At 44.6% G+C, this 24,849-nt stretch overlaps 1 protein-coding gene across 1 annotated transcript in view; it reads right to left on the bottom strand.

The window, feature by feature from the left end:
- Positions 1-440: 440 nt before the first annotated feature.
- Positions 441-24,849, bottom strand: part of TMIE (transmembrane inner ear) — a 167,401-nt gene continuing 142,992 nt past the window's right edge. Inside the window, exon 4 of the mRNA XM_068238531.1 lies at positions 441-1,401. Coding sequence (XP_068094632.1) covers positions 941-1,401 — 461 coding nt within the window. The 3' untranslated portion in view covers positions 441-940. The remainder of the gene's footprint in view (positions 1,402-24,849) is intronic.

Below are 24,849 nucleotides of genomic sequence, written 5' to 3'. Positions count from 1 at the left end.
TATTCCTCCCTCCCTCTCCTTCGCTCCCTCTGGCTCTGGCGGCACAGGACAGCGATCCGTCCTGTACCGCCTCTAATAGGCTTTAGCCTATTAGACGCCGGCGATCCCCGGCCAATCAGAGGAAGGGGATCGACTATCTCCTTTTACATCATACGGCGCTGCTGTCGCAGCAGCGCCGTATGATGTAAACAGCGAAGATTTCTTCCCCGCGTGTTTACATTTAGCCTGCGAGCCGCGATCGGCGGCTCGCAGGCTGTTTACGGAGACACCCTCCGTGAACAGGCATGGAAAGGCCTCATGCTAAACCACTAACGACCTGCTGACGCCTATCGGCGTTAGGCGGTCGTTAAGTGATTAAACACCATGAAACAACAACATGAAACACGTCCTAAAGGTTGACAACTGCAAATAAGAGAACTTTAAAAAAACACTTCAAACAATTAAATACACATTTTTAATTCACATAAATCAATAGCTTTAAACTATTGTAAATACTGTTCGGCCACTCTTGTGATGATCACAGCCCCGCCTTACAGCACAGCAAGGAAGGCGACACCTCTTTTTAGGACTGTAACTGATTTGTCCTGTGTCAGTCCTGCAGCTTTCACATTTCACAATGACCCCTAATTTTGCTAGGGAGATTCTTCATGTACTTTACACTGTTGCCAGCCTGCCTAAACTCCTCCCCTTGCAGTCCCCAGTGTCTGGAACATGTTAGTGGAACATTATGCAGTGCAGCCTGATGTGCTCGTTAGAGTCCTGACTTAAGTACACATTTTCCACTGGATCCTGGCAGTAATTTGCCACATTTAGCACTAAAGTTCGTACATTCACCGTGTTCACCAAGCTCTGCCTCTATATAACAGTGCAGGTGAAAAAACAAGGGGACAAAATTCTTGCATGTATATCGATGTCCGTTCTGCAAAGAGTGAGATGTCTTTCACTTTTTAGCTGCTGGCTTCTTTGTGTCAGTCCCTCCCCCTTTCCCGCCTCCTTTTCCACCTGCTTTGCTGTCACCGCCTCCTTTTCCTCCCGCTTTGCTGTCACCGCCTCCTTTTCCTCCCGCTTTGCCATCACCGCCTCCTTTTCCACCGGCTTTGGAGTCCCCTCCGGCCCCTTTTCCACCAGACTTTGCTGCAGCAGAATCTTTACCGCCCTTCTTATCAGCTCCAGCCTTATCCGCGCCGCCTTTTTCTCCTTCCTTCTTCTTCCCGCCATCTTTTCCGTCCTTCCCCTCTTTTCCATCGCCCTTCCCTTTCCCGTCCTTGCCATCGCCTTTCCCGTCTTCCTTTCCCTTTTCTCCCTCTTTCTTCTTCCCTCCCTTGGCATTTTCTTTCTTCGCATCTTCTTCTACTTTGCCGGAAACTGTGGGGACGTCCTTTTTCTTTTCAGTCTTCACGGCTGCAAAAAAAGAAAAAAGAAAAACATGAGATCATTAACTGATGTTTTGGTTTTTGAGCTGAAAACTGAGTTGATTAAAACATTTTTCATCCACTTCATATCCAGCCACTGTGTTCTTCATGTAGACCAGAAAAATGTTGTCATTACAAAGGGCTGTCCACCTCCAGCCCTTGAGGGCCGAGGTCCTCACACATTTTTGGCACAGCTCAAATAAACTCATGGAACTGAATCAGGAAAGGTGCGGTTCACCATTTAGAATGCATTTCTTCCTCGGAGGGCTATGGCCCCCGAGGAATGTTGGACAGTCCTCATCTCACCGGCCAGCAACAACTTTATCAGTACTTATCACTAGCGTTGAGCTCAAATTTCGTGTAATCATAATTTTGCATCCAAATTTCCATTTACAATGTAACATTTTATGCAAAATTTCTGGCAAATTGTTAATTTTTTTGTGTAAGCATAATTATGCTCTGTTATTTCTCAGTTAAATGTAATTATGCTAAAATGTGAAGTTTGATTCTTTGGGAACAAGTAAAATATTTAAAAAAAAATGGATAAGACCTTGTAGAAGTTTGAGAAAATTGATTTAAAAAATATATTTTTTGAACACTTTCAATGTACACCGCTTTTCGTATACATATTTTAAACACTTAGGATTCTCCCTCCCAAGTCTCTTTAACCCCTTGTCAACCAACCAGAGTGGAGCACAGACCGCGTGGGGCTCCGCACCCTGAGCTATACCAGCCTGCATGGTCCATGGCATGGGGGGGGGGGGGGCTCTGGGAGAGAGCGGCAGCCAGCAATGCCTCCACCTCTACCCCTCAGCCCTTGTCCTCACCAAGGGGCTCTTCTAAGTACTGTATACAGAACTCAGTATATATTAAAGTGTACCACAGCAAAATGTTATTTTACTGAGTTTCAAAAAAAATATATATTTTTTTACTTTAAAAACAATTTTCTACAAGGTCTTTTTGAAATGTGCTTTTTGTTTTACTTGCTCCGACTATTTCCCTCCTATCCCTTCTGGCTTGCAAAAATGTTGTGTTGCAATGTATGCGAGAAATTGTTTATTATAACTGCCACATTTATAATTTTGTATAACATGCATTTGTGTAACATTTACGAATGGATTACGGGGAAAAAAAAAATCAAGAACATAAGTACGAAATTTAGAACTAAAGTTGTATGAAACTCAGCATTACTTCTTTGCGCTACAAGATTATTCACACCATAACCCCCTCCCCCCCCCCCCCCCCCCACCACCACCACCACCCAAAAAAAATGGCAGCAGTACTGCATTCAAACAGTTAGCAAAGCACCGTCTGTTTCAGTAAACAGCTTCTGCATCCGAAGATGTGATATCTTCTCTTTTCTTTACTAATTGTAGCTCACAAAGGAATGTAAACATTAGCAGCAGTGCTGGAACTGAGCCGCCACACATAGTAAAAGCAGAGACAGCTGAGAAGTGATCACTAGATAGATTTTAATCTATAAATACAAGAGCTATGCAATAAAATGCAATGGCAGCCATCAGAGCAGATAAACTGTACTTTGGGAATTTGTAATTTGTAAACAGACAATATTACTTGTGCACAAAAGCAAATATGGAAACTGTATGGGTAATACAAGTAAAAAAAAACACATTTTTACTGAATGTTATGACAGAGTTTAATACCATTTTAACCACTTGAGGACCGGCCACTTTTTTTCCATTCAGACCACTGCAGCTTTCACGATTTATTGCTCGCTCATACAACCTACCACCTAAATGAATTTTGGCTCCTTTTCTTGTCACTAATAAAGCTTTCTTTTGGTGCTATTTGATTGCTCCTGCGATTTTTACTTTTTATTATATTCATCAAAAAAGACAAGAATTTTGGCAAAAAAATGATTTTTTTAACTTTCTGTGCTGACATTTTTCAAATAAAGTAAAATTTCTGTATACATGCAGCGCGAAAAATGTGGACAAACATGTTTTTGATTAAAAAAAAACACATTCAGTGTATATTTATTGGTTTGGGTAAAAGTTATAGCGTTTACAAACTATGGTGCAAAAAGTGAATTTTCCCATTTTCAAGCATCTCTGACTTTTCTGACCCCCTGTCATGGTTCATGAGGGGCTAGAATTCCAGGATAGTATAAATACCCCCCAAATGACCCCATTTTGGAAAGAAGACATCCCAAAGTATTCACTGAGAGGCATAGTGAGTTCATAGAAGATATTATTTTTTGTCACAAGTAAGCGGAAAATGACACTTTGTGAGGAAAAAAAAAAAAAGTTTCCATTTCTTCTAACTTGCGACAAAAAAAAATGAAATCTGCCACGGACTCACCATGCCCCTCTCTGAATACCTTGAAGGGTCTACTTTCCAAAATGGGGTCATTTGTGGGGTGTGTTTACTGTCCTGACATTTTGGGGGGTGCTAAATTGTAAGCACCCCTGTAAAGCCTAAAGGTGCTCATTGGACTTTGGACCCCTTAGCGCAGTTAGGCTGCAAAAAAGTGCCACACATGTGGTATTGCCGTACTCAGGAGAAGTAGTATAATGTGTTTTGGGGTGTATTTTTACACATACCCATGCTGGGTGGGAGAAATATCTCTGTAAATGACAATTTGTTAATTTTTTTTACACACAATTGTCCATTTACAGAGATCTTTCTCCCACTCAGCATGGGTATGTGTAAAAATACACCACAAAACACATTATACTACTTCTCCTGAGTACGGTGATACCATATGTGTGGCACTTTTTTGCACCCTAACTGCGCTAAAGGGCCCAAAGTCCAATGAGTACCTTTAGGATTTCACAGGTCATTTTGAGAAATTTCGTTTCAAGACTACTCCTCACGGTTTAGGGCCCCTAAAATGCCAGGGCAGTATAGGAACCCCACAAATGACCCCATTTTAGAAAGAAGACACCCCAAGGTATTCCGTTAGGAGTATGGTGAGTTCATAGAAGATTTTATTTTTTGTCAAAAGTTAGCGGAAAATGACACTTTGTGAAAAAACACAATTAAAATCAATTTCCGCTAACTTGTGACAAAAAATAAAATCTTCTATGAACTCGCCATACTACTAACGGAATACCTTGGGGTGTCTTCTTTCTAAAATGGGATCATTTGTGGGGTTCCTATACTGCCCTGGCATTTAAGGGGCCCTAAACCGTGAGGAGTAGTCTTGAAACGAAATTTCTCAAAATGACCTGTGAAATCCTAAAGGTACTCATTGGACTTTGGGCCCTTTAGCGCAGTTAGGGTGAAAAAAAGTGCCACACATGTGGTATCGCCGTAGTCGGGAGAAGTAGTACAATGTGTTTTGGGGTGTATTTTTACACATACCCATGCTGGGTGGGAGAAATAACTCTGTAAATGGACAATTGTGTGTAAAAAAATCAAAAGATTGTCATTTACAGAGGTATTTCTCCCACCCAGCATGGGTATGTGTAAAAATACACCCCAAAACACATTATACTACTTCTCCCGAGTACGGCAATACCACATGTGTGGCACTTTTTTGCACCCTAACTGCGCTAAAGGGCCCAAAGTCCAATGAGTACCTTTAGGATTTCACAGGTCATTTTTGTTTCAAGACTACTCCTCACGGTTTAGGGCCCCTAAAATGCCAGGGCAGTATAGGAACCCCACTAATGACCCCATTTTACAAAGAAGACACCCCAAGGTATTCCGTTAGGAGTATGGTGAGTTCATAGAAGATTTTATTTTTTGCCACAAGTTAGCGAAAATTGATTTGAATTGTTTTTCTTCACAAAGTGTCATATTCCGCTAACTTGTGACAAAAAATAAAATCTTCTATGAACTCACCATACTCCTAACGGAATACCTTTGGGTGTCTCCTTTCTAGAATGGGGTCATTTGTGGGGTTCCTATACTGCCCTGGCATTTTAGGGGCCCTAAACCGCGAGGAGTAGTCTTGAAACTAAATGTCGCAAAATGACCTGTGAAATCCTAAAGGTACTCATTGGACTTTGGGCCCCTTAGCGCACTTAGGGTGTAAAAAAGTGCCACACGTGTGGTACCGCCGTACTCAGGAGAAGTAGTATAATGTGTTTTGTGGTGTATTTTTACACATACCCATGCTGGGTGGTAGAAATATCTCTGTACATGACAATTGTTTAATTTTTTTTACACACAATTGTCCATTTACAGAGAGATTTCTCCCACCCAGCATGGGTATGTGTAAAAATACACCCCAAAACACATTATACTACTTCTCCTGAGTACGGCGATACCACATGTGTGACACTTTTTTTGCAGCCTAGGTGCGCTAAGGGGCCCAACGTCCTATTCACAGGTCATTTTGAGGCATTTGTTTTCTAGACTACTCCTCACGGTTTAGGGCCCCTAAAATGCCAGGGCAGTATAGGAACCCCACAAGTGACCCCATTTTAGAAAGAAGACACCCCAAGGTATTCCATTAGGTGTATGGTGAGGTCATCGAAGATTTTATTTTTAGTCACAAGTTAGTGAAAAATGACACTTTGTGAAAAAACCCTATAAAAATCAATTTCCGCTAACTTTTGACAAAAAATAAAATCTTCTATGAACTCGTCATACACCTAACAGAATACCTTGGGGTGTCTTTTTTCTAAAATGGGGTCACTTGTGGGGTTCCTATACCGCCCTGGCATTTTACGGGCCCAAAACCGTGAGTAGTCTGGAAACCAAATGTCTCAAAATGACTGTTCAGGGGTATAAGCATCTGCAAATTTTGATGACAGGTGGTCTATGAGGGGCTGAATTTTGTGGAACCGGTCATAAGCAGGGTGGCCTTTTAGATGACAGGTTGTATTGGGCCTGATCTGATGGATAGGAGTGCTAGGGGGGTGACAGGAGGTGATTGATGGGTGTCTCAGGGGGTGATTAGAGGGGAAAATAGATGCACTCAATGCACTGGGGAGGTGATCAGAAGGGGGTCTGAGGGGGATCTGAGGGTTTGGCCGAGTGATCAGGAGCCCACACGGGGCAAATTAGGGCCTGATCTGATGGGTAGGTGTGCTAGGGGGTGACAGGTAGTGACAGGAGGTGATTGATGGGTGTCTCAAGGTGTGATTAGTGGGGGGAATAGATGCAAGTAATGCAATGGCGAGGTGATCAGGGCTGGGGTCTGAGGGTGTGGGCGGGTGATTGGGTGCCCTAGGGGCAGATGGGGGTCTAATCTGATGGGTAGCAGTGACAGGGGGTGATTGATGGGTAATTAGTGGGTGTTTAGAGGAGAGAACAGATGCAATGCACTTGGGAGGTGATCTGACTGCGGGTCTGCAGGAGATCGGATGGTGTGGGTGGGTGATCAGATTGCCCGCAAGGGGCAGGTTAGGGGCTGATTGATGGGTGGCAGTGACAGGTGGTGACAGGGGGTGATTGATGGGTGATAGGTGATTGGCAGGTGATTGACAGGTGATCAGTGGGTTATTACAGGGAAGAACAGATGTAATTAATGCACTGGCGAATTGATAAGGGGGGGTCAGAGGGCAATCTGAGCGTGTTGGCGGGTGATTGGGTGCCCGCAAGGGGCAGATTAGGGTCTGATCTGATAGGTAAAAGTGACAGGTGGTGATAGGGGGTGATTGATGGGTAATTAGTGGGTGTTTAGAGGAGAGAATAGATGTAAACAATGGATTTGGGAGGTGATCTGATGTCGGATCTGCGGGCGATCTATTGGTGTGGGTGGGTGATCAAATTGCCCGCAAGGGGCAGGTTAGGGGCTGATTGATGGGTGGCAGTGACAGGGGGTGACAGGGGGTGATTGATGGGTGATAGGTGATTGGCAGGTGATTGACAGGTGATCAGTGGATTATTACAGGGAAGACCAGATGTAATTAATGCACTGGCGAATTGATAAGGGGGGGTCAGAGGGCAATCTGAGCGTGTTGGCGGGTGATTGGGTGCCCGCAAGGGGCAGATTAGGGTCTGATCTGATAGGTAAAAGTGACAGGTGGTGATAGGGGGTGATTGATGGGTAATTAGTGGGTGTTTAGAGGAGAGAATAGATGTAAACAATGGATTTGGGAGGTGATCTGATGTCGGATCTGCGGGCGATCTATTGGTGTGGGTGGGTGATCAAATTGCCCGCAAGGGGCAGGTTAGGGGCTGATTGATGGGTGGCAGTGACAGGGGGTGACAGGGGGTGATTGATGGGTGATAGGTGATTGGCAGGTGATTGACAGGTGATCAGTGGATTATTACAGGGAAGACCAGATGTAATTAATGCACTGGCGAATTGATAAGGGGGGGAGGGGGGGTCTGAGGGCAATCTGAGCGTGTGGGCGGGTGATTGGGTGCCCGCAAGGGGCAGATTAGGGTCTGATCTGATAGGTAACAGTGACAGGTGGTGATAGGGGGTGATTGATGGGTAATTAGTGGGTGTTTAGAGGAGAGAATAGATGTAAACAATGGATTTGGGAGGTGATCTGATGTCGGATCTGCGGGCGATCTATTGGTGTGGGTGGGTGATCAGATTGCCCGCAAGGGGCAGGTTAGGGGCTGATTGTTGGGTGGCAGTGACAGGGGGTGATTGATGGGTGATTGATGGGTGATTGACAGGTGATTGACAGGTTATCAGGGGGGATACATGCATACAGTACACAGGGGGGGGGGTCTGGGGGGGGGGGGGGTCCTGAGGAGAATCTGAGGGGTGGGGGGGTGATCAGGAGGGGGCAGGGGGGGAGATAAAAAAAAAATAGCGTTGATAGATAGTGACAGGGAGTGATTGATGGGTTATTAGGGGGGTGATTGGGTGCAAACAGGGGTCTGGGGGGTGGGCAGGGGGGGGGTCTGAGGGGTGCTGTGGGCGATCAGTGGGCGGGGGGGGGGGGCAGATCAGTGTGTTTGGGTGCAGACTAGGGTGGCTGCAGCCTGCCCTGGTGGTCCCTCCGACACTGGGACCACCAGGGCAGGAGGCAGCCTGTATAATACACTTTGTATACATTACAAAGTGTATTATACACTTTGTAGCGGCGATCGCGGGGTTAACATCCCGCCGGCGCTTCCGTATGGCCGGCGGGATGTTACGGCGGGTGGGCGGAGCCAGTTGCCGGGGGAAGCGCGCGTCATCAATGACGCGATCGCTCCCCCGGCATAGGAAAAGGACGCAACGCCCTAAGGCGTATTGCGGTCCTTAACCACTTTACCCCCGCGCGTACGGATTTCTCCGCCCCTTTTTCCATCCTTTCACCCCCAGGGACGGAGAAATCCGTACTCTGCGCACTCCCGCCGCTGTCCGCGCTCCCGCTCGTAAACACGCCGCCCGCCGCTAGTAAACACGCCGCCGCCCGCTCGCCCGGAGATCAATGAACGGGAAAATCCATTCCCGTTCGTTGATCTCAGCCCCGCAATGATCTGCTGCCGCTCGGCTGAGCAGCCCGATCATTGTGAAAAAATAGCAAAGTCCCAGCCTCTTTCTACTTCCTGCAAGAGTCCAGAAGGACGCTTGCAGGTCGTATGAAACAAATTGGTAATGGTGCCATCTTGTGGCCAAATAGTAAAACTACATCCTAACCATTTTTTACACACAAATAAACTTGTTTTACACAAAAAATTAACTCCTTACCTCCCACACTCCCCAATTTTTTTTTTTTGTAATTAAAAAAAAAAAAAAAAAAATTTACAATTTAAAAAAAATACATAAATAGTTACCTTAGGGACTGAACTTTTTAAATATTTATGTCAAGAGGGTATAACACTGTTACTTTATAAACTATGGGCTTGTAATTAGGGATGGACGCAAAACTGAAAAAAATGCACCTTTATTTCCAACTAAAATATTGGCGGCAAACATTGTGATAGGGACATAATTTAAACGGTTTTATAACCGGGATAAATAGGCATATACATTTAATGGGTTTTAATTACAGTAGCATGCATTATTTAAAAACTATAAAGGCCGAAAACTGAAAAATAATAATTTTTTTCCCACATTTTTTCCTATTTTCCCATTAAAACACATTTAGAATAAAATTATTCTTGGCATAATGTCCCACCTAAAGAAAGCCTAATTGGTGGCGAAAAAAACAAGATATAGTTCATTTCATTGCGATAAGTAATGATAAAATTATAGACGAATGAATGGAAGGAGCGCTGAAAGGTGAAAATTGCTCTGGTGCTCAGGGGGTAAAACCCCTCAGTTGGGAAGTGGTTAAGGCATCCACTTTGCCGCCGCCCATGGGCTGTGGGCGGTCGGCAAGTGGTTAAATAGGTAGAAAAAAACAACGTTTTATAAAAAATAATACCTTTTAATAGCTAACTAATAGAGTTAAATGATGCAAGCTTTCTGGGATCTAGTCCCCTTCTTCAGGCATATTTCCGGATGTTAGCTGAAGTAAAACACTGATACAGGTAAATAGTAAACACGAAGATGACAGTTGTGCTGGTACAGAAACTTTTTTTCTAATACCATGAACCAGAGATGAAGCACCCTCATGTATTTTACCATACATATCAGTGGGAACATTAAAGAAAACACCAACCCTGCTCTCTGCTTCATCCTTCACTGCTCAGCCTGCTTGTTATCAGCCCTGATAAAATCCCCGAGCTGTGTTTTGCATGGAGTTTTAGTAAAAAAAAACCCACAAAAAACGGCACACCAGAGCAGCGAAAATACCAGGTATAGTATTTATTTAGTAAAATATATTGGAGGATATGTGCCAAAGCGTTCATCTCTGGTTTCCTTTAAGCAACATTTTGCATAAGCGAAAGTAGTACATCCCAATCATCACTGCGATCATGGCACAAAAGTAAAATGTCCTGGCAAATATGTGGAGCATGAAGTATCTTCTGGTGGACATTCTCTGGATGACAGCGGTGTTTAGGAACTGGGTGTTTGGCACACAGTAAGCCTGGGGTCTAACTACAAACCCTAGTTGTAGGGGTAAATCAGGGTGAGGAACGATTTTACAATGCGCAAACACTGACTAAATAATTTATAAATGAATGTTGTAAAAAAAAAGAAGCAATTTTATTTATTATGTTTTTATTTTTGATGCAGCAGAGTGTTCTGTACACACAGATTGGCACCCAATATAACAAGTAAGAACTCTTTACTGAAGGAAAACATGCAGAGATATATCACACACACCCCTCAGGAAATGCAGCTTATTTAGAACAGAGAGGAGCACAGAGAGAATACAGGCAATACAGGCAATAACAATCCCATAAAGATCATCATCACATTTTACACACAGTGCCATTTTGTGGTTGTTTTACTATACTGCAGTTTAAGGTAATAATGTTGTTAAAACTCTAAAAACTTTCCTATGTAACCATTTCAGCCTACAGTGTTGTTTCACCTTATGCACCCAAGCAACTTTCACCTCCCATTCATTCACCAATAACTTTATCACTACTTATCACACTGAAATGATCTACATCTTTTTTTACGCCACCATTTAGGCTTTCTTTGGGTGATACATTTGGCTAAGAATTATTTTATTCTAAATTCATTTTAACAGGAAGATTAAGAAAGAAATGGAAAAAAAATCATGTATTTTATTTGCCCATTAGTACCGGTTATTACACCGTTTAAATTATGTCCCTATCACAATGTATGGCGCCGATATTTTATTTGGAAATAAAGATGCATTTTTTCAATTCGCGTCCATCACTATTTACAAGCTTATAATTTAAAAAATATAGTAATATACTCTCTTGACATGCATATTAAAAAATTCAGACCCTTCGATAACTATTTATGTTGTTTTTTTAAATTGTAATTTTTTATTTTATTTGGGTAATTTTTGGTGTGGGAGGTAAACAGTTATTTTAAATGCAATAATATGTGTTTATTTAATAAAAAATGTATTTGGATGTAGTTTTACTATTTGGCCACAATCCCAAACATTTTTTTTAGTCCTGGAAGCGAGAAGCATAGGGAGGACGGGAAACTTTTTTTTTGCTCAGAAAGACCACGGCCTCTGATAAGAAGCTGTCGGTTTTTCTGCCGGGCACGTAGATCAATGAATGGGAACATAGTTCCCATTCATTGATCTCGGGGCTAACGGAAGGCGGTGGGAGCGCGCGTGATCGCGCACTCTGCGCAGCAAAAGCAGGACAGGCTATCTTGATGGATATATCCATCCAGATATACCTAATTGGTTAAATAGCCTGCTTGGATACACCTTGATGTGGCATAATAACCATGTCAGGATTTTCTATGTAGCTTTCATACCGAGTATCTTGGAAAACTTCACAGAACTGAAAAAACTTAAACTTAATCTGTTGAATGTGAGTTTAATGTAAAGATTTGTTTGAGAGAAGGAAAGTCCACATGCGTGTTTGCTTTAAGGATAACTAAATGAGGAGAGTAAATTTACTCTCGGAGGAAAGTGTGCGAATACTTCACTGTAGCTCACAACCCCGTGTCCACATAAGATGGAAGGCTGTAACGATTTGTGTCAGCAAGCGACAGAATTCTGATTATTAGGTGATCTGCAGAATCACCTATAATGCTGGTATATCAGACAGCTGATGTGACAACAAATACAGGAGGTGTTTGGTGCAACAGTAATACTGATAAGGGCAGCACCTCACCAGATGGGTACAATCAGTATAATGCCTCTCACCAGAGACAAGGGCCCTCTGGTGAGAATAGAGTAGTCGACAGATCTGGTTCGGCAACAGACAGACAGATGCAGTACAAAAACAGGAGGCAGAGACAGAAAGATATAACCAGGCAGGGTTTGGCAACAGGATAAGATGAGCAGAGGTACAGAATCACTTAGAGAGAGAGAGGTCAGAACAAGCCAGAGTCATACACAAATAATATACAGTAAGGTAATGATTAAGGCTATCAAACAATTCCTATCTTGTGTGAAATCCCCGGTTTCCTCCCGGATCAAAGCACACCGGAACTATCTAAGGGTCTGAGCGCTAACACCAAGTATTCGCAACAAAGGCTATGTAAAATGTAAAGCAAACCTGAAGTGAAAATAAACGTATGAGATTATGAATTGTATGTGTAGTACAACTAAGAAATAAAACATTAGTCGCAACAAAAAAAGTATCATATTGTTTTCCAGTACAGGCAGAGTTAAAAAAAAACACAGCTGTTTATATGCAAAAGAGCTTCTCTGAGATCTCCGACCCACTGGGTGGAATGCAGTCCTGTTAACTGGGAAAAGGGCAAAAACAAAATTGGGTATAAAAAGAGCATTTCAGAGAGACGGAGTTTCTTAGGAGTAAACATGGGGAGGGGTACACCATCTCTGAATTAGTGTGCTGGCAAATAAGGCAACAAATAAAAAAAAAAAAATGAAGCTACTTAAAGTGAATCAGAGACGAAGCACCCTCATGTATTTTACCATATATATCAGTGGGGACATTAGAGAAAACACCTACCCTGCTCTCTGTTTCATTTTACACTGCACAGCTTGTTTCTCATCAGACCTGATAAAATCCCCGACTGGGCATTCAGTCTAACTTTGCTATACTGACTCAGCTATAACGATTTCTGAGCAGAGCCACAAGAGGGCAGGCTTGGGCTTGAAAAGACACCAGAGAACACAGACTCAGCTATAATAATTCATGAGCAAAGCCAGACTGAATGCTCAGTCGGGTATTTTATCATAAAGGATGTGAAATCTTGTGCTGCTAGGGTGGAGACTAGAGGTGGCTGAGTAGGATCACACTTTAGCTGCTCCTTTAAAGCCTGGCTGTCAGAAAGGCTTGATCAGAAAGACAAAAATAGAGAAGGAGGAGCGCTCCATAGTGTAATACCGCTTTATTAAAACAAATTGCGCAAAATAAAAATTCACTTACTAGATGCAAGTGGATACAAACATGTAAACAGGTTTAGTAGCCTTACAATCCTTCCTTGGTGGGTGCACTTCAAACTGCCGTGGCCCTAGTTGCTCCTCCAAGGGATAAACGTGTGCTGGTGGCGTTATTACGCGTTTCGGCGTTCCACGCCTTCGTCAGATAACAGGTTATCTGACGAAGGCGTGGAACGCCGAAACGCGTAATAACGCCACCAGCACACGTTTATCCCTTGGAGGAGCAACTAGGGTCACTTTCCATCCGACCCATCCAACTCCGATGGCCACGGCAGTTTGAAGTGCACCCACCAAGGAAGGATTGTAAGGCTACTAAGCCTGATTACATGCTTGTATCCACTTGCATCTAGTAAGTGAATTTTTATTTTGCGCAATTTGTTTTAATAAAGCGGTATTACACTATGGAGCGCTCCTCCTTCTCTATTTTTGGGTATTTTATCATGCCTGGGAAGAAGCAGGCTGAGCAGTGAAGGATGAAACAGAGAGCAGGGTAGGTGTTTTCTCTAATGTTCCCACTGATATATATGGTAAAATACATGAGGGTGCTTCATCTCTGGTTCCCTTTAAGAGACCCTGTAACAAAAAAATCTCCCTCTGGGAGATTCTTAGCTCGGGTCAGGAGGGGGAAGCCTCTGGGTCTCAATGAGGCTTTCCCGCCCTCTATAGCATGGGGGATCTCGCACTGGCTCCACCGAAACCTCCTCGACAAGTGCTGACAAGCAACTGCGGCAAAATGTACCCACCAGGATCCAGCGCAGGCGCAGTAGCCGGCTCTTCGTTCGGGCCAAGGCGGAAACAGCCTAGCCTGATCGGATCCATGGAGCCCAGAGCCAGCGACGGACATGGACAGGTAAAGTACAGGGCACGGGCATGCAAAGGGGGAAAGTTGGAAATTAGGGAGGACAGCGTCTGACAGAACTGACAGGTTTTGGGCAAGTCTATCTCCTCATGGGGGATTCTCTGGGTTTTCCTTCTTTTTTTTTCAACAGCATTTGCAAAGTGTAATTGACAAAATAGTGTGCAAGTGAGTAGGGAGACTAGCTGGTATCTTACTATTTTGGCACAAACTGCTGTTCAGGAAGTGCTGTTGAAAACAAAGAAATCCCTGAGAATCCCCCATGAGGAGATGGACTGGCCCAAAACCTGTCAGGGTTTAACTGCCTACTTTTTTTGCGATAGTGGTCCTAGAGACTCCCCCCCACACACTGCTTGAAATGCTAACTCACTCAGCTGAGTAGGCCATACTGATTACATTTGCTCAGGCCGTGTATATAAACAAGGCCTCTACTCAGTTCACAGCTGACGTCCGTTGGCGTGTACAGGATAGCGTTTTAAAGAGACACTAAAGTGAAAAAAAAATTATGATATAATGAATTGGTTGTGTAGTACGGATAATTACTAGAACATTAGTAGCAAAGAAATTAGTCTCATATTTTTATTTTCAGTTATATAGTTTTTTTTTTTTATAACATTGCATCATTCTCTAATATTTGCAGTTTACACACTACTCAGCATTCTGAATGATTTTACAGAGCAGGCCAGTGAACTATTGACCTGTCCTCTGGATAGAAAAAGAAAATACAGTGACTGATAGTTGAGATAATAAGCTTCAGAAGACAGAGCTCTCTGTGACTTTGAAAGTCGTGGAGCTCAATGGCTCTTTTGCATAGATAACAACTGGAGTTTCTTAACTCTTCCTGTACTGGAAACAATATTAGACTTATGTCTCTGCTCCTAATGTTTTATTTCTTAGCTGTACTACACATACAAATCATATCATTTTTTTTTTTCGCTTCAGCGTCTCTTTAAGGGTGAAGCAATCAAATTAGCCAGAATTCACCAGCAATTCTCCACAATTGGACATCAAGGTAATCTCCAATCAGACCCCTCCTATTGTGTCACCCCCCCCCCCCCAACGTGGTGGTGGCGTGATGATAACTTGACGTCAGATGCAGGCAGCCTAGGAAGAGTCAAGGAAGGTAATTGCGCTGGTCCATTTGGCTGCAACGCGCGTCACCAGCTTCCTGGCGGTTATGACCTTCTGCCTGCGCCCCCCCCCCCTTCTTCTACTTGCCGGTCTGTGCCTGGGGCGGCCGCCCTGCCCAAGAAACAGCCCAGATTATGGCGAAAATGGGCCCCCAGGCTGTGTACAGCACTGTATACTATGTTGGCGTTAAATTAATCCCATTACTAATAATAAAAGTTATAGAAAAGTGGGGTAACTATCAGGCCATGGCGTAATGATGTTTATTGCTCTCTTTGTGTCAATAATGAAAATGTATCTTCCCGTCAGCTCAGTATAATTCTAGTCAGTCGTAAATTAACAAAAACAATATGATAGAAACGCTGCAACTTTACAAACAACGTAATTAAATGAAGGCGTTTGCATTAGTTAAGTGTGTCATTCCGCTACAGACGACCCTCATTGTGTGGCCCGCGCGGAGGGGGTCAGAGAGTGACATAATGCCTAATTATTGGCTGGTGACAGCTCATTACGCCAATAAAGCTCGCTTCGATATTTCAGTCTGAAAACGATAATTGGTAGTGAAGTTGTGCCCTAGTTATTTGAAAATGAACCTCTCACTTCAGGCAAAAAAATCAAGCTTTTCGCAGAGCCGAGCGAGAACGCCGCGGAAATCGTTTTTACTGGCGACATTCAAGCTGCCACGGCAGAGTAATCAGCGGTAGAAAATGGGCGGCGGTCTGCTTGGATGGATCTAGCACTTAAAGGACCACTATTGCGAAAATTGTAAACATTTAAAATACATGTACACACATACAAATAAGAAGTATGTTTCAAGTCAAATGAGCTTTAAACTACGTTTCTCCTATGTTCCTGTCACTTACAGTACGTAGTAGAAATCTGACAGAACCTACAGGTTTTGGACTAGCCCATCTCCTCATGGGGGATTCTCAGGGTTTTCTTTATTTTCAAAACGTTTTACTGAATGGCAGTTGCTCTGTACAGCTGCCAAAAAAAGTGTGCAGCGAGCAGGGAGGCTGGCCAGCATAATTGGATAAATCCTTTTCAAGAAATGCCTTTATCTATATATATAAAATCGGATGTGTGTGTGTGTGTATGTATGTGCCGCGATCACTCGAAAACGGCTTGACCGATTTGAACGAAACTTGGTATACAGATCCCTTACTACCTGGGTTGATATGTTCTGGGGGTCTCGCGGCCCCCCTGCACACCTGGGCGGAGCTACAAACAGCAAATCAGATTTCACCCATTCAAGTCAATGGAAAAAATGTAAAAGGCTGCCATTCTCACAGTAATCAAGCTACAGTCCCCACACTTGGCACAGGTGGTCACTTGGTGACCGAGGTTACAAATCCAGGAAAAGTGGGCGGAGCAGAAAACAGCCAATCAAATTTCAACCGTTCATTTTAAATGGGAAAATGTAAACTGCAGCCATTCTTAGAATGTTAATCGCAGGGTTCTCAAACTTGCCACAGTTGGTCACTGGGTGAATGCGATTAAGATTCAAGAAAATGGGTGGAGCTTACAACAGCCAATCAAAATTCACTTATTGATTTTCAAGGGGAATATTTAAACTGCTGCCATTCTTACACTGTTAATGGCAGAGGCTTCAAACTTGCTACAGTCGTCATTGGGTGACTGGGGTCCAAATTCACTAAAAGGGTGGGGCCACATACAGCCAATCAGATTTCCTTGGTGGATAAACTGCTTCGTATCACACATTTTTGATGCCAGGAACCTGAAAGCTCACAAATGTGGTCATTGAGTGACTGTGTGTCAAGGTCACAAAAAGTAGGCGGAGCCAAAACCAGCTTTTACTGGGAAAATATAAACTGCAGCCATTCTTACATCGTTAATGGCAGGGTTCTCAAACTTTGCACAGTTGGTCATTGGGTAACTGAGATTAAGATTTTGGAAGGTGGGTGGAGCCTACAACAGCCAATGAAAATTCACCTTTCAATTTTCAAAGGGAATGTTTAAGCTGCTACCATTCTCTTAGGGCCTGTGCACACTGCTGCTCTTGTGCTGCGCTTTTCAAATCGCATTCGCTTTTTAATCGCAAGGTCTTTTGAAAAATAATGCAAATCGTGGATACCTGTACACACTGGTGCGATGCGCTTTTCCTATTCTCATGAAGGCTTGCGATTTAAAAATCGCATACGATTTTAAAAGCGCAGCAGTGTGTACAGGCCCTTATACTGTTAAAGGCAGATGCATCAAACCTGGTACAGTCAGTCACTGGGTGACTAGGGCCCAAACTCAGAAAGGTGGCGGAGCCACAAACAGCCAATAAGATTAGTTTATTTTTCAATGGGAATATACAAAGTATTGATACCAAGGACCCCAAAGCTGATAAACTTGATAATTGAGTGACTGTATGTCAAGGTTAGAAAAAGTGGGCGGTGCCAACAACTAAATATTTAACATGGCAGGGTTCCCAAACTTTACACAATTGGCCACTGGGAGACTGGGATGAATATTCAGAAATGTGGGTGGAGCCTAAAACAGCCAATCAAAATGTACCTATTGATTTTCAAGGGGACTATTCACATTGCTACCATTCTTACACTGTTGATGGCAGAGGCTTCAAACCTGATACAGTCAGTCATTGGGTGACTGGGGTCCAAATTTACTAAAGGGGTAGAGCCACAAACAGCCAATCAGATTTGTTAGATTGATTTCAGCCATTCTGTTATTGGCAGGGTTCTCAAACGTGACACAGTTGGCCACTAGGTGACGGGGACTAATATTCAGGAAAGTGGGTGGAGCCTACAGCAGCCAATCAAAATTCACCTTTTGATTTTCAAGGGGAATATTGCAACTGCAGCCATTCTTACACTGTTAATGGCACAGGCCTCAAACCTGCTACAGTCGGTCGTTAAGTGTCTGGGGTTCAAATTCAGTAAAGGGGCGGAGCCAAAAACTGCCAGATTTCTTTGCTGGATAAACTGCTTCCATTACCACAATTTTGATGCCAGGAACCCAAAAGCTCACAAACTTGGTCATTGTGTAGTGACTGTGTGTCCAGGTTACAAAAAGTGGGTGGAGTTAAAACAGATTTTACTGGGAAATTGTAAACTGCAGCCCTTCTTCACTGTTAATGGAAGGGTTCTCAAACTTAGCATAGCTGCTTACTGGGTGACTGGGATTAATGTTCAGAAAAGTGGGTGGAACCTAAAAATGCCAATCAAAAATCACATGTCGCTTTTCAAGGAGAATATTACAATTGCTGCCATTCTTGCACTGTTAATGGCACAAGCCTCAGACCTGGTACAGTTGGTCATTGGGTCACTGGGGATCAAATTCAGAAAAGGGGACAGAGCCACAAACAGTGAATCAGATTTGTTTCATTTCATGGGAAAATACAAATTATTGATGCCAAGGACCCCAAAGCTCACAAACTTGGTCATGGAGCGACTGTGTGTCTAGGTTACAAAAAGTGGGCGGAGCCAAAAACAAATTTCACTGGGAAAGTGTAAACTGCAGCCCTTCTTACACTGTTTATGGCAGGGTTCCCAAATTTTGCCCAGATGGTCACTGAGTGACTGAGATTAATATTCAGGGAAGTGGGTGGAGCCTATAATAGCCAATCAAAATTTACCTGTTGATTTTCAAGTGGATAATTTCAATTGCTGCCATTTTTCCACTGTTAATAGCACATGCCTCAAACCTGCTACAGTTGGTCATTGGGTGACTGGGGTTCAAATGCTGGAGAGGGGGTGAAGCCACAAACAGCCAATCTGATTTGTTTAATTTCTATTGGAATATACAAATTATTGATGCCAAGGACCCCAAAGCTCACAAACTTGGTCATTGAGTGTTTGTCCGTTAGGGTTAGAAAGTGGGCGGAGCTAACACCAGCCAAATACATACACGGGCAATGCCGGGTCATCAATGGGTGGAGACAAATAGAAATTTCACTGGGAAAATGTAAACTGCAGCCATTCTTACACTGTTAATGGCAGGGTTTTTAAACTTTGCACAGTTGGTCACTGGGTGACTGGAATTAATATTCAGAAAAGTGGGTGGAGCCTACAAAAGTGTATCAAACTTCACCTATTGCTTTTCAATGGGAATATTTAATTGCTACCATTCTTGCACTGTTAATGGCACAAGCCTCAAACCTGGTACAGTTGGTTATTGGGTGACTGGGGTTCAAATTCAGAAAAGGGTGTGTAGCCACAAACAGCCAATCAGATTTTTTCATTTCAATGCAAATTATTGATACCAAAGACTGCAAAGCTCACAAACTTGGTCAGTGAGTAATTGTGTGTTAGGGCTAGAAAAATTATGCAGAGTCAACACCAGCCAAATACATACCCGGGCAACGCCGGGCAATCAGCTAGTAAAGAATAAAAGCCTTGCTGAGAATCCCCCATGAAGAGATGGACTAGTCCAAAACCTGTCAGTTCTGTCATACAGTAGGTCTACTACCTACTGTAAGCGACAGCAACATAGGAGAAAAGTAATTTATGGCTCGATTTGCTCTGGAAGAAACATACTTCTTATTTGTATATGTTTACATGTATTTTAAATTTTAGAATTGTTTTGTGATTGTAATCCTTTAAAGGAAATCTAAAGTCTAATTTTAAAAAATTAGTTTAACCACTTCAGGACCGCAGTGTTAAACCCCTCCTAAAGACCAGGCCATTTTTATGTTAGTAGGCCACTGCAGCTTTAAGGCCTTGCTGCAGGGTCGCACAACACAGCACACAAGTGATCCCCCCCCCCTTTTCACCCCAACAACAGAGCTCTCTAGTGGTGGGGTCTGATTAGTGTTGGGCGAACATCTAGATGTTCGGGTTCGGGCCGAACATGGCCGCGATGTTCGGGTGTTCGACCCGAACTCCGAACATAATGGAAGTCAATGGGGACCCGAACTTTTGTGGTTTGTAAAGCCTCCTTACATGCTACATACCCCAAATTTACAGGGTATGTGCACCTTGGGAGTGGGTACAAGAGGAAAAAAAAATTTAGCAAAAAGAGCTTATAGTTTTTGAGAAAATCGATTTTAAAGTTTCAAAGGGAAAACTGTCTTTTAAATGCGGGAAATGTCTGTTTTCTTTGCACAGGTAACATGCTTTTTGTCGGCATGCAGTCATAAATGTAATACATATAAGAGGTTCCAGGAAAAGGGACCGGTAATGCTAACCCAGCAGCAGCACACGTGATGGAACAGGAGGAGGGTGGCGCAGGAGGAGAAGGCCACGCTTTGAGACACAACAACCCAGGCCTTGCATGAGGACAAGAAGCGTGCGGATAGCATGCTTTGTACCACCATGCAGTCATAAATGTAATAAAGATAAGTGGTTCAATAAACAGGGACCACGCGGCAACGCTAACCCAGCAGCAGCACACGTGATGGAACAGGAGGAGGCGCAGGAGGAGAAGGCCACGCTTTGTGAGACACAACAACCCAGGCCTTGCATGAGGACAAAAAGCGTGCGGATAGCATGCTTTGTACCGCCATGTAGTCATAAATGTAATAAAGATAAGAGGTTCAATAAACAGGGACCACGCGGCAACGCTAACCCAGCAGCAGCAGCAGCACACGTGATGGAACAGGAGGAGGCGCAGGAGGAGAAGGCCACGCTTTGTGAGACACAACAACCCAGGCCTTGCATGAGGACAAAAAGCGTGCGGATAGCATGCTTTGTACCGCCATGTAGTCATAAATGTAATAAAGATAAGAGGTTCCATAAACAGGGACCGGCAACGGTAACCCAGCAGCAGCAGCAGCAGCAGCAGCAGCAGCACACGTGATGGAACAGGAGGAGGCGCAGGAGGAGAAGGCCACGCTTTGTGAGACACAACAACCCAGGCCTTGCATGAGGACAAAAAGCGTGCGGATAGCATGCTTTGTACCGCCATGTAGTCATAAATGTAATAAAGATAAGAGGTTCCATAAACAGGGACCGGCAACGGTAACCCAGCAGCAGCAGCAGCAGCAGCAGCACACGTGATGGAACAGGAGGAGGCGCAGGAGGAGAAGGCCACGCTTTGTGAGACACAACAACCCAGGCCTTGCATGAGGACAAAAAGCGTGCGGATATAGCAGCAATGCTTTTTGCCGCCATGCAGTCATAAATGTAATACAGATGAGAGGTTCAATAAACAGGGACCGGAAACGCTAAACCATCCCAGATGTTCATCGGTCATGTTACTTGGTTGGGGTCCAGGAGTGTTGCGTAGTCGTTTCCAATCCAGGATTGATTCATTTTAATTTGAGTCAGACGGTCTGCATTTTCTGTGGAGAGGCGGATACGCCGATCTGTGATGATGCCTCCGGCAGCACTGAAACAGCGTTCCGACATAACGCTGGCTGCCGGGCAAGCCAGCACCTCTATTGCGTACATTGCCAGTTCGTGCCAGGTGTCTAGCTTCATGCCCGGTTTCAGGTCCAGCGGTGCCAGCCACAAATCCGTCTGTTCCTTTATTCCCCTCCAAATTTCCTCCCCTGTGTGCTGCTTATCCCCAAGGCAGATCAGCTTCAGCAACGCTTGCTGACGCATGCCAACAGCTGTGCTGCACTGCTTCCACGATCCTACTGCTGCTGGTGCTGGGTTAGCATTTCCGGATGAGGTACAGCTTTGAGATGCGTTGGAGGAGAAGGAGTCAGAGAGGTAGGTGCTGCTGTTGTTATCCAGCTGTTTGCGGCGTGGGCAACACCCGCGCCGTAGCAGGTGAGGAATCGCTGCCAGGCTCCACAAGGTTCACCCAGTGCGCGGTAAGGGAGATGTATCGACCCTGGCCGAACGCACTCGTCCAGGTGTCAGTGGTGAGGTGAACCTTGCAGGCAACGGCATTCTTCAAGCTTCGGGTTATTTAGCTGACCACGTGCTCATGCAACTCAGGCACTGCAGAGCGCGCAAAGTGGTAGCGGCTGGGAACCACGTAACGTGGGATGGCCACTGACATCATGCCCTTGAAGCTGTTTGTCTCCACCACTCGATATGGCAGCATTTCGCAGGCCAGAAGCTTGGCTATGCTGGCTGGCTGTTACTGCCACGGCCCGGGGGTCATTTGCTGGCAATTTCCTCTTGTGCTCAAACATCTCAGAGACAGACAACTCAACCGTAGCGCTGCACACCGAAGGGCTGTTGGTTGTTGTGTTTGATGAACACTGGGAGACCTCAAGAGCACTAGTCCGGAAAGTGACAGTGTCAGCATCGTCTGATGTTTGTGAATGTTGTGAACCACGCAATGGCTGGGCTACTGCTGCTGCTGAGGCGGGTCTGGTGGTGAGTCTGGTGAACCCAAGGGAGGCAGTGTTGCTGGTGGTACCCTGTCCTGCCGCGTTTGCCCACAGAGTGGGATGTTTGGATAGAATGTGGCGGCTCATGCTGGTGGTGGAGAGGTTGTTAATACTTTTCCCCCTGCTCAGGCGGGTCTTGCACACCTTGCAAATCGCCATGGTAACATCCTCAGTGCAGTCTTCAAAGAAAGCCCAGACTTTAACTGGCTGAGGACTCGGACCTCGTGCGTGATGTGCTGGTGCTGCTTAACCCACTGCTGGACGCTTGAGAGGTCATCCAAGTAATTATCTGGTCCTGTTCTTTTGGATCTGTGAGGGTTGTTGTCCTGGACAACATGGGCAGTATTGAGTGGGTTTTCTTGGGTGCTCCCTGTGACGCCGGGCGACGCCCAGTCGTCCGAGGATTCGCGGCCGATTGTCCGATCGCAACCGTGATCGGAAAACTGACATTCTTTATTTTTAAAATAGAAGTTTTTCCTTCCTGCCTTCCCCCCCCTTTTGCCATGAGGGCTGAATGGGCCTGCGTTAGCATATGGCTAAAGCAACCTGGTTTAGCAAGAAATCCTGTTAAGGCTCCCGGAAAAGCTCTGGTGACACTAATGTGCTAATTGGGCAGAGCTGAAATACCAACAGAGTCTATTCAACAGGGGAAGCTAGCACAGCATGAGGTCTATTGACACCTACATTCCTCCCAGTCTTGACGGCACCGACTAGACTGAGTATGGAATGCATGGTGTTGATAACTTTGTCACATTTTGCAAATACCATCCATGGGAGGAATATAAAAATTACATAATTTTGTTTCCCTAATTCTGTAGAATATGGTGATACTAGACATAGCCAGGTAACCCGAGCAGGGGCTGAGATATGAATAATGGGGTCCCCGTGCGCCCCAAATATTGCAAGTTTGATGTCCTATGAACGTGTATTCTCAGCCCAATCTGAATATGAAATCGGTTTGCATGTGCGACAAAACCCCGGCGGGGTATGAAATTGGACATATTTTGTGGATGGCTGGAAGTTCCTCCCCTGAGAACTCACTGCCTGACACGCCCCTGGGCTGAGCTTGAGACTCCGCCCAGAAATGTCAGTGCTCAAAACTGATTGCATGAGGACCCCCAGCCAATTCCCCCACTTTCCATCATACCGAAAAGACTGCCACTGCTTGGGGAAATAGCAGTGGCCATCTTGCAGGCGGAGCAACGGCCATGTGGTTCGGCCATATTGCGAACTAACTGCAACAAAGGAACTTTGTCTTTTCCCGAACGGACTTTCCACAGAATCATAAGTATTCGTTCTTTTTATCCCTTTTTCTTTTATGTACTGTGTTATCACTGTCTCTCATCGTTCAATTGTTCACGATTGTCTGTATATATTAATTATTTATATTGTAACAAATAAAGGCTTTTTAAAAGGTCTTTACCTCTCAGTAAAACCTTCTATTCAGTATACACAGACGAGACCTAAACTTCCGAAGGGACGCTACTGTTTTGATAGATAGATAGGAATTGCACAGTTTTAACCGGTTGTTTGTTTCACAGGTCTATAGCCAGTTAGCAGTTTTCTCTGGGCTGATAGAAAACAGAGATGGTGGCAAATCTACCCCTGGGTTGGAGTAAAAGTGTATTTTCGTAACCTCACAGGCTCCCTACTGCGTCGTGACGCTCAAACTCCGCCAATTCTACGCAGATTGCGTCCATAGCTCTCAATCTGTGTGCTAGAATCGGATCGGACGGTTTTGCGTGTTCACGGCCAGTGGGGCTCTTGTGACAGTGGTCGGCAGCGTTTGGGATCTGTGTGTGCTGATAGTATCTCAGGTAGGGCTATCGAATTAGCCCTATCGAGAAACGAACTAATTCGTTGGTAGTGACTGAGTGCAATATATTTTTCATATATACAGAGAGACTGTGTAACCAGTACCCCTCCCCTAAGTTTTCTTTTATTTGGCATGGAAATGTCCGGGAATTACAAGGTCATGGTCCTATCCGACCTGCAGAGTCTGTGCGAGGCGAGAGGCATGGACATCCGCGGCAAGAAACAGCAGGACCTGATAACGGACTTGTACCGATGGGATAGCCAGAATCTGCGGACGCTGGAGGTGTCCACTGTGGAGGACACCGGCTCATCTAACGCAAGTCGAGGGGAACCAGAGACTGAAGATCCTGTGCGTACCGAGGTTGAGCAACCCGCGGGCAATGCGGCAACAGATACGCAGGAGGCTGTCAGTGTGATCCCCGACCCCAGAACCCCTGAAAGTACTCGCCTGGAACCGGCCAGTACTGGACTGTCCAGTTATGTTGATCCAGTAATGCAGCAGGCATTGCAAAAGCTGATGGAAACTGATGTGGACAAGTACCTGCAGTACATGGCGGAGCAAAAGCGAGAGGAACGCCAATCTGCAGAGGCGCGGGAGAGACGACAGCATGA

Source organism: Hyperolius riggenbachi, chromosome 5 (assembly GCF_040937935.1).
Source record: "Hyperolius riggenbachi isolate aHypRig1 chromosome 5, aHypRig1.pri, whole genome shotgun sequence".
Taxonomy (NCBI): domain Eukaryota; kingdom Metazoa; phylum Chordata; class Amphibia; order Anura; family Hyperoliidae; genus Hyperolius; species Hyperolius riggenbachi.
The sequence above is the reverse complement of the archived record's forward strand: the minus strand, read 5'-3'. Positions and strand labels throughout refer to the sequence as shown.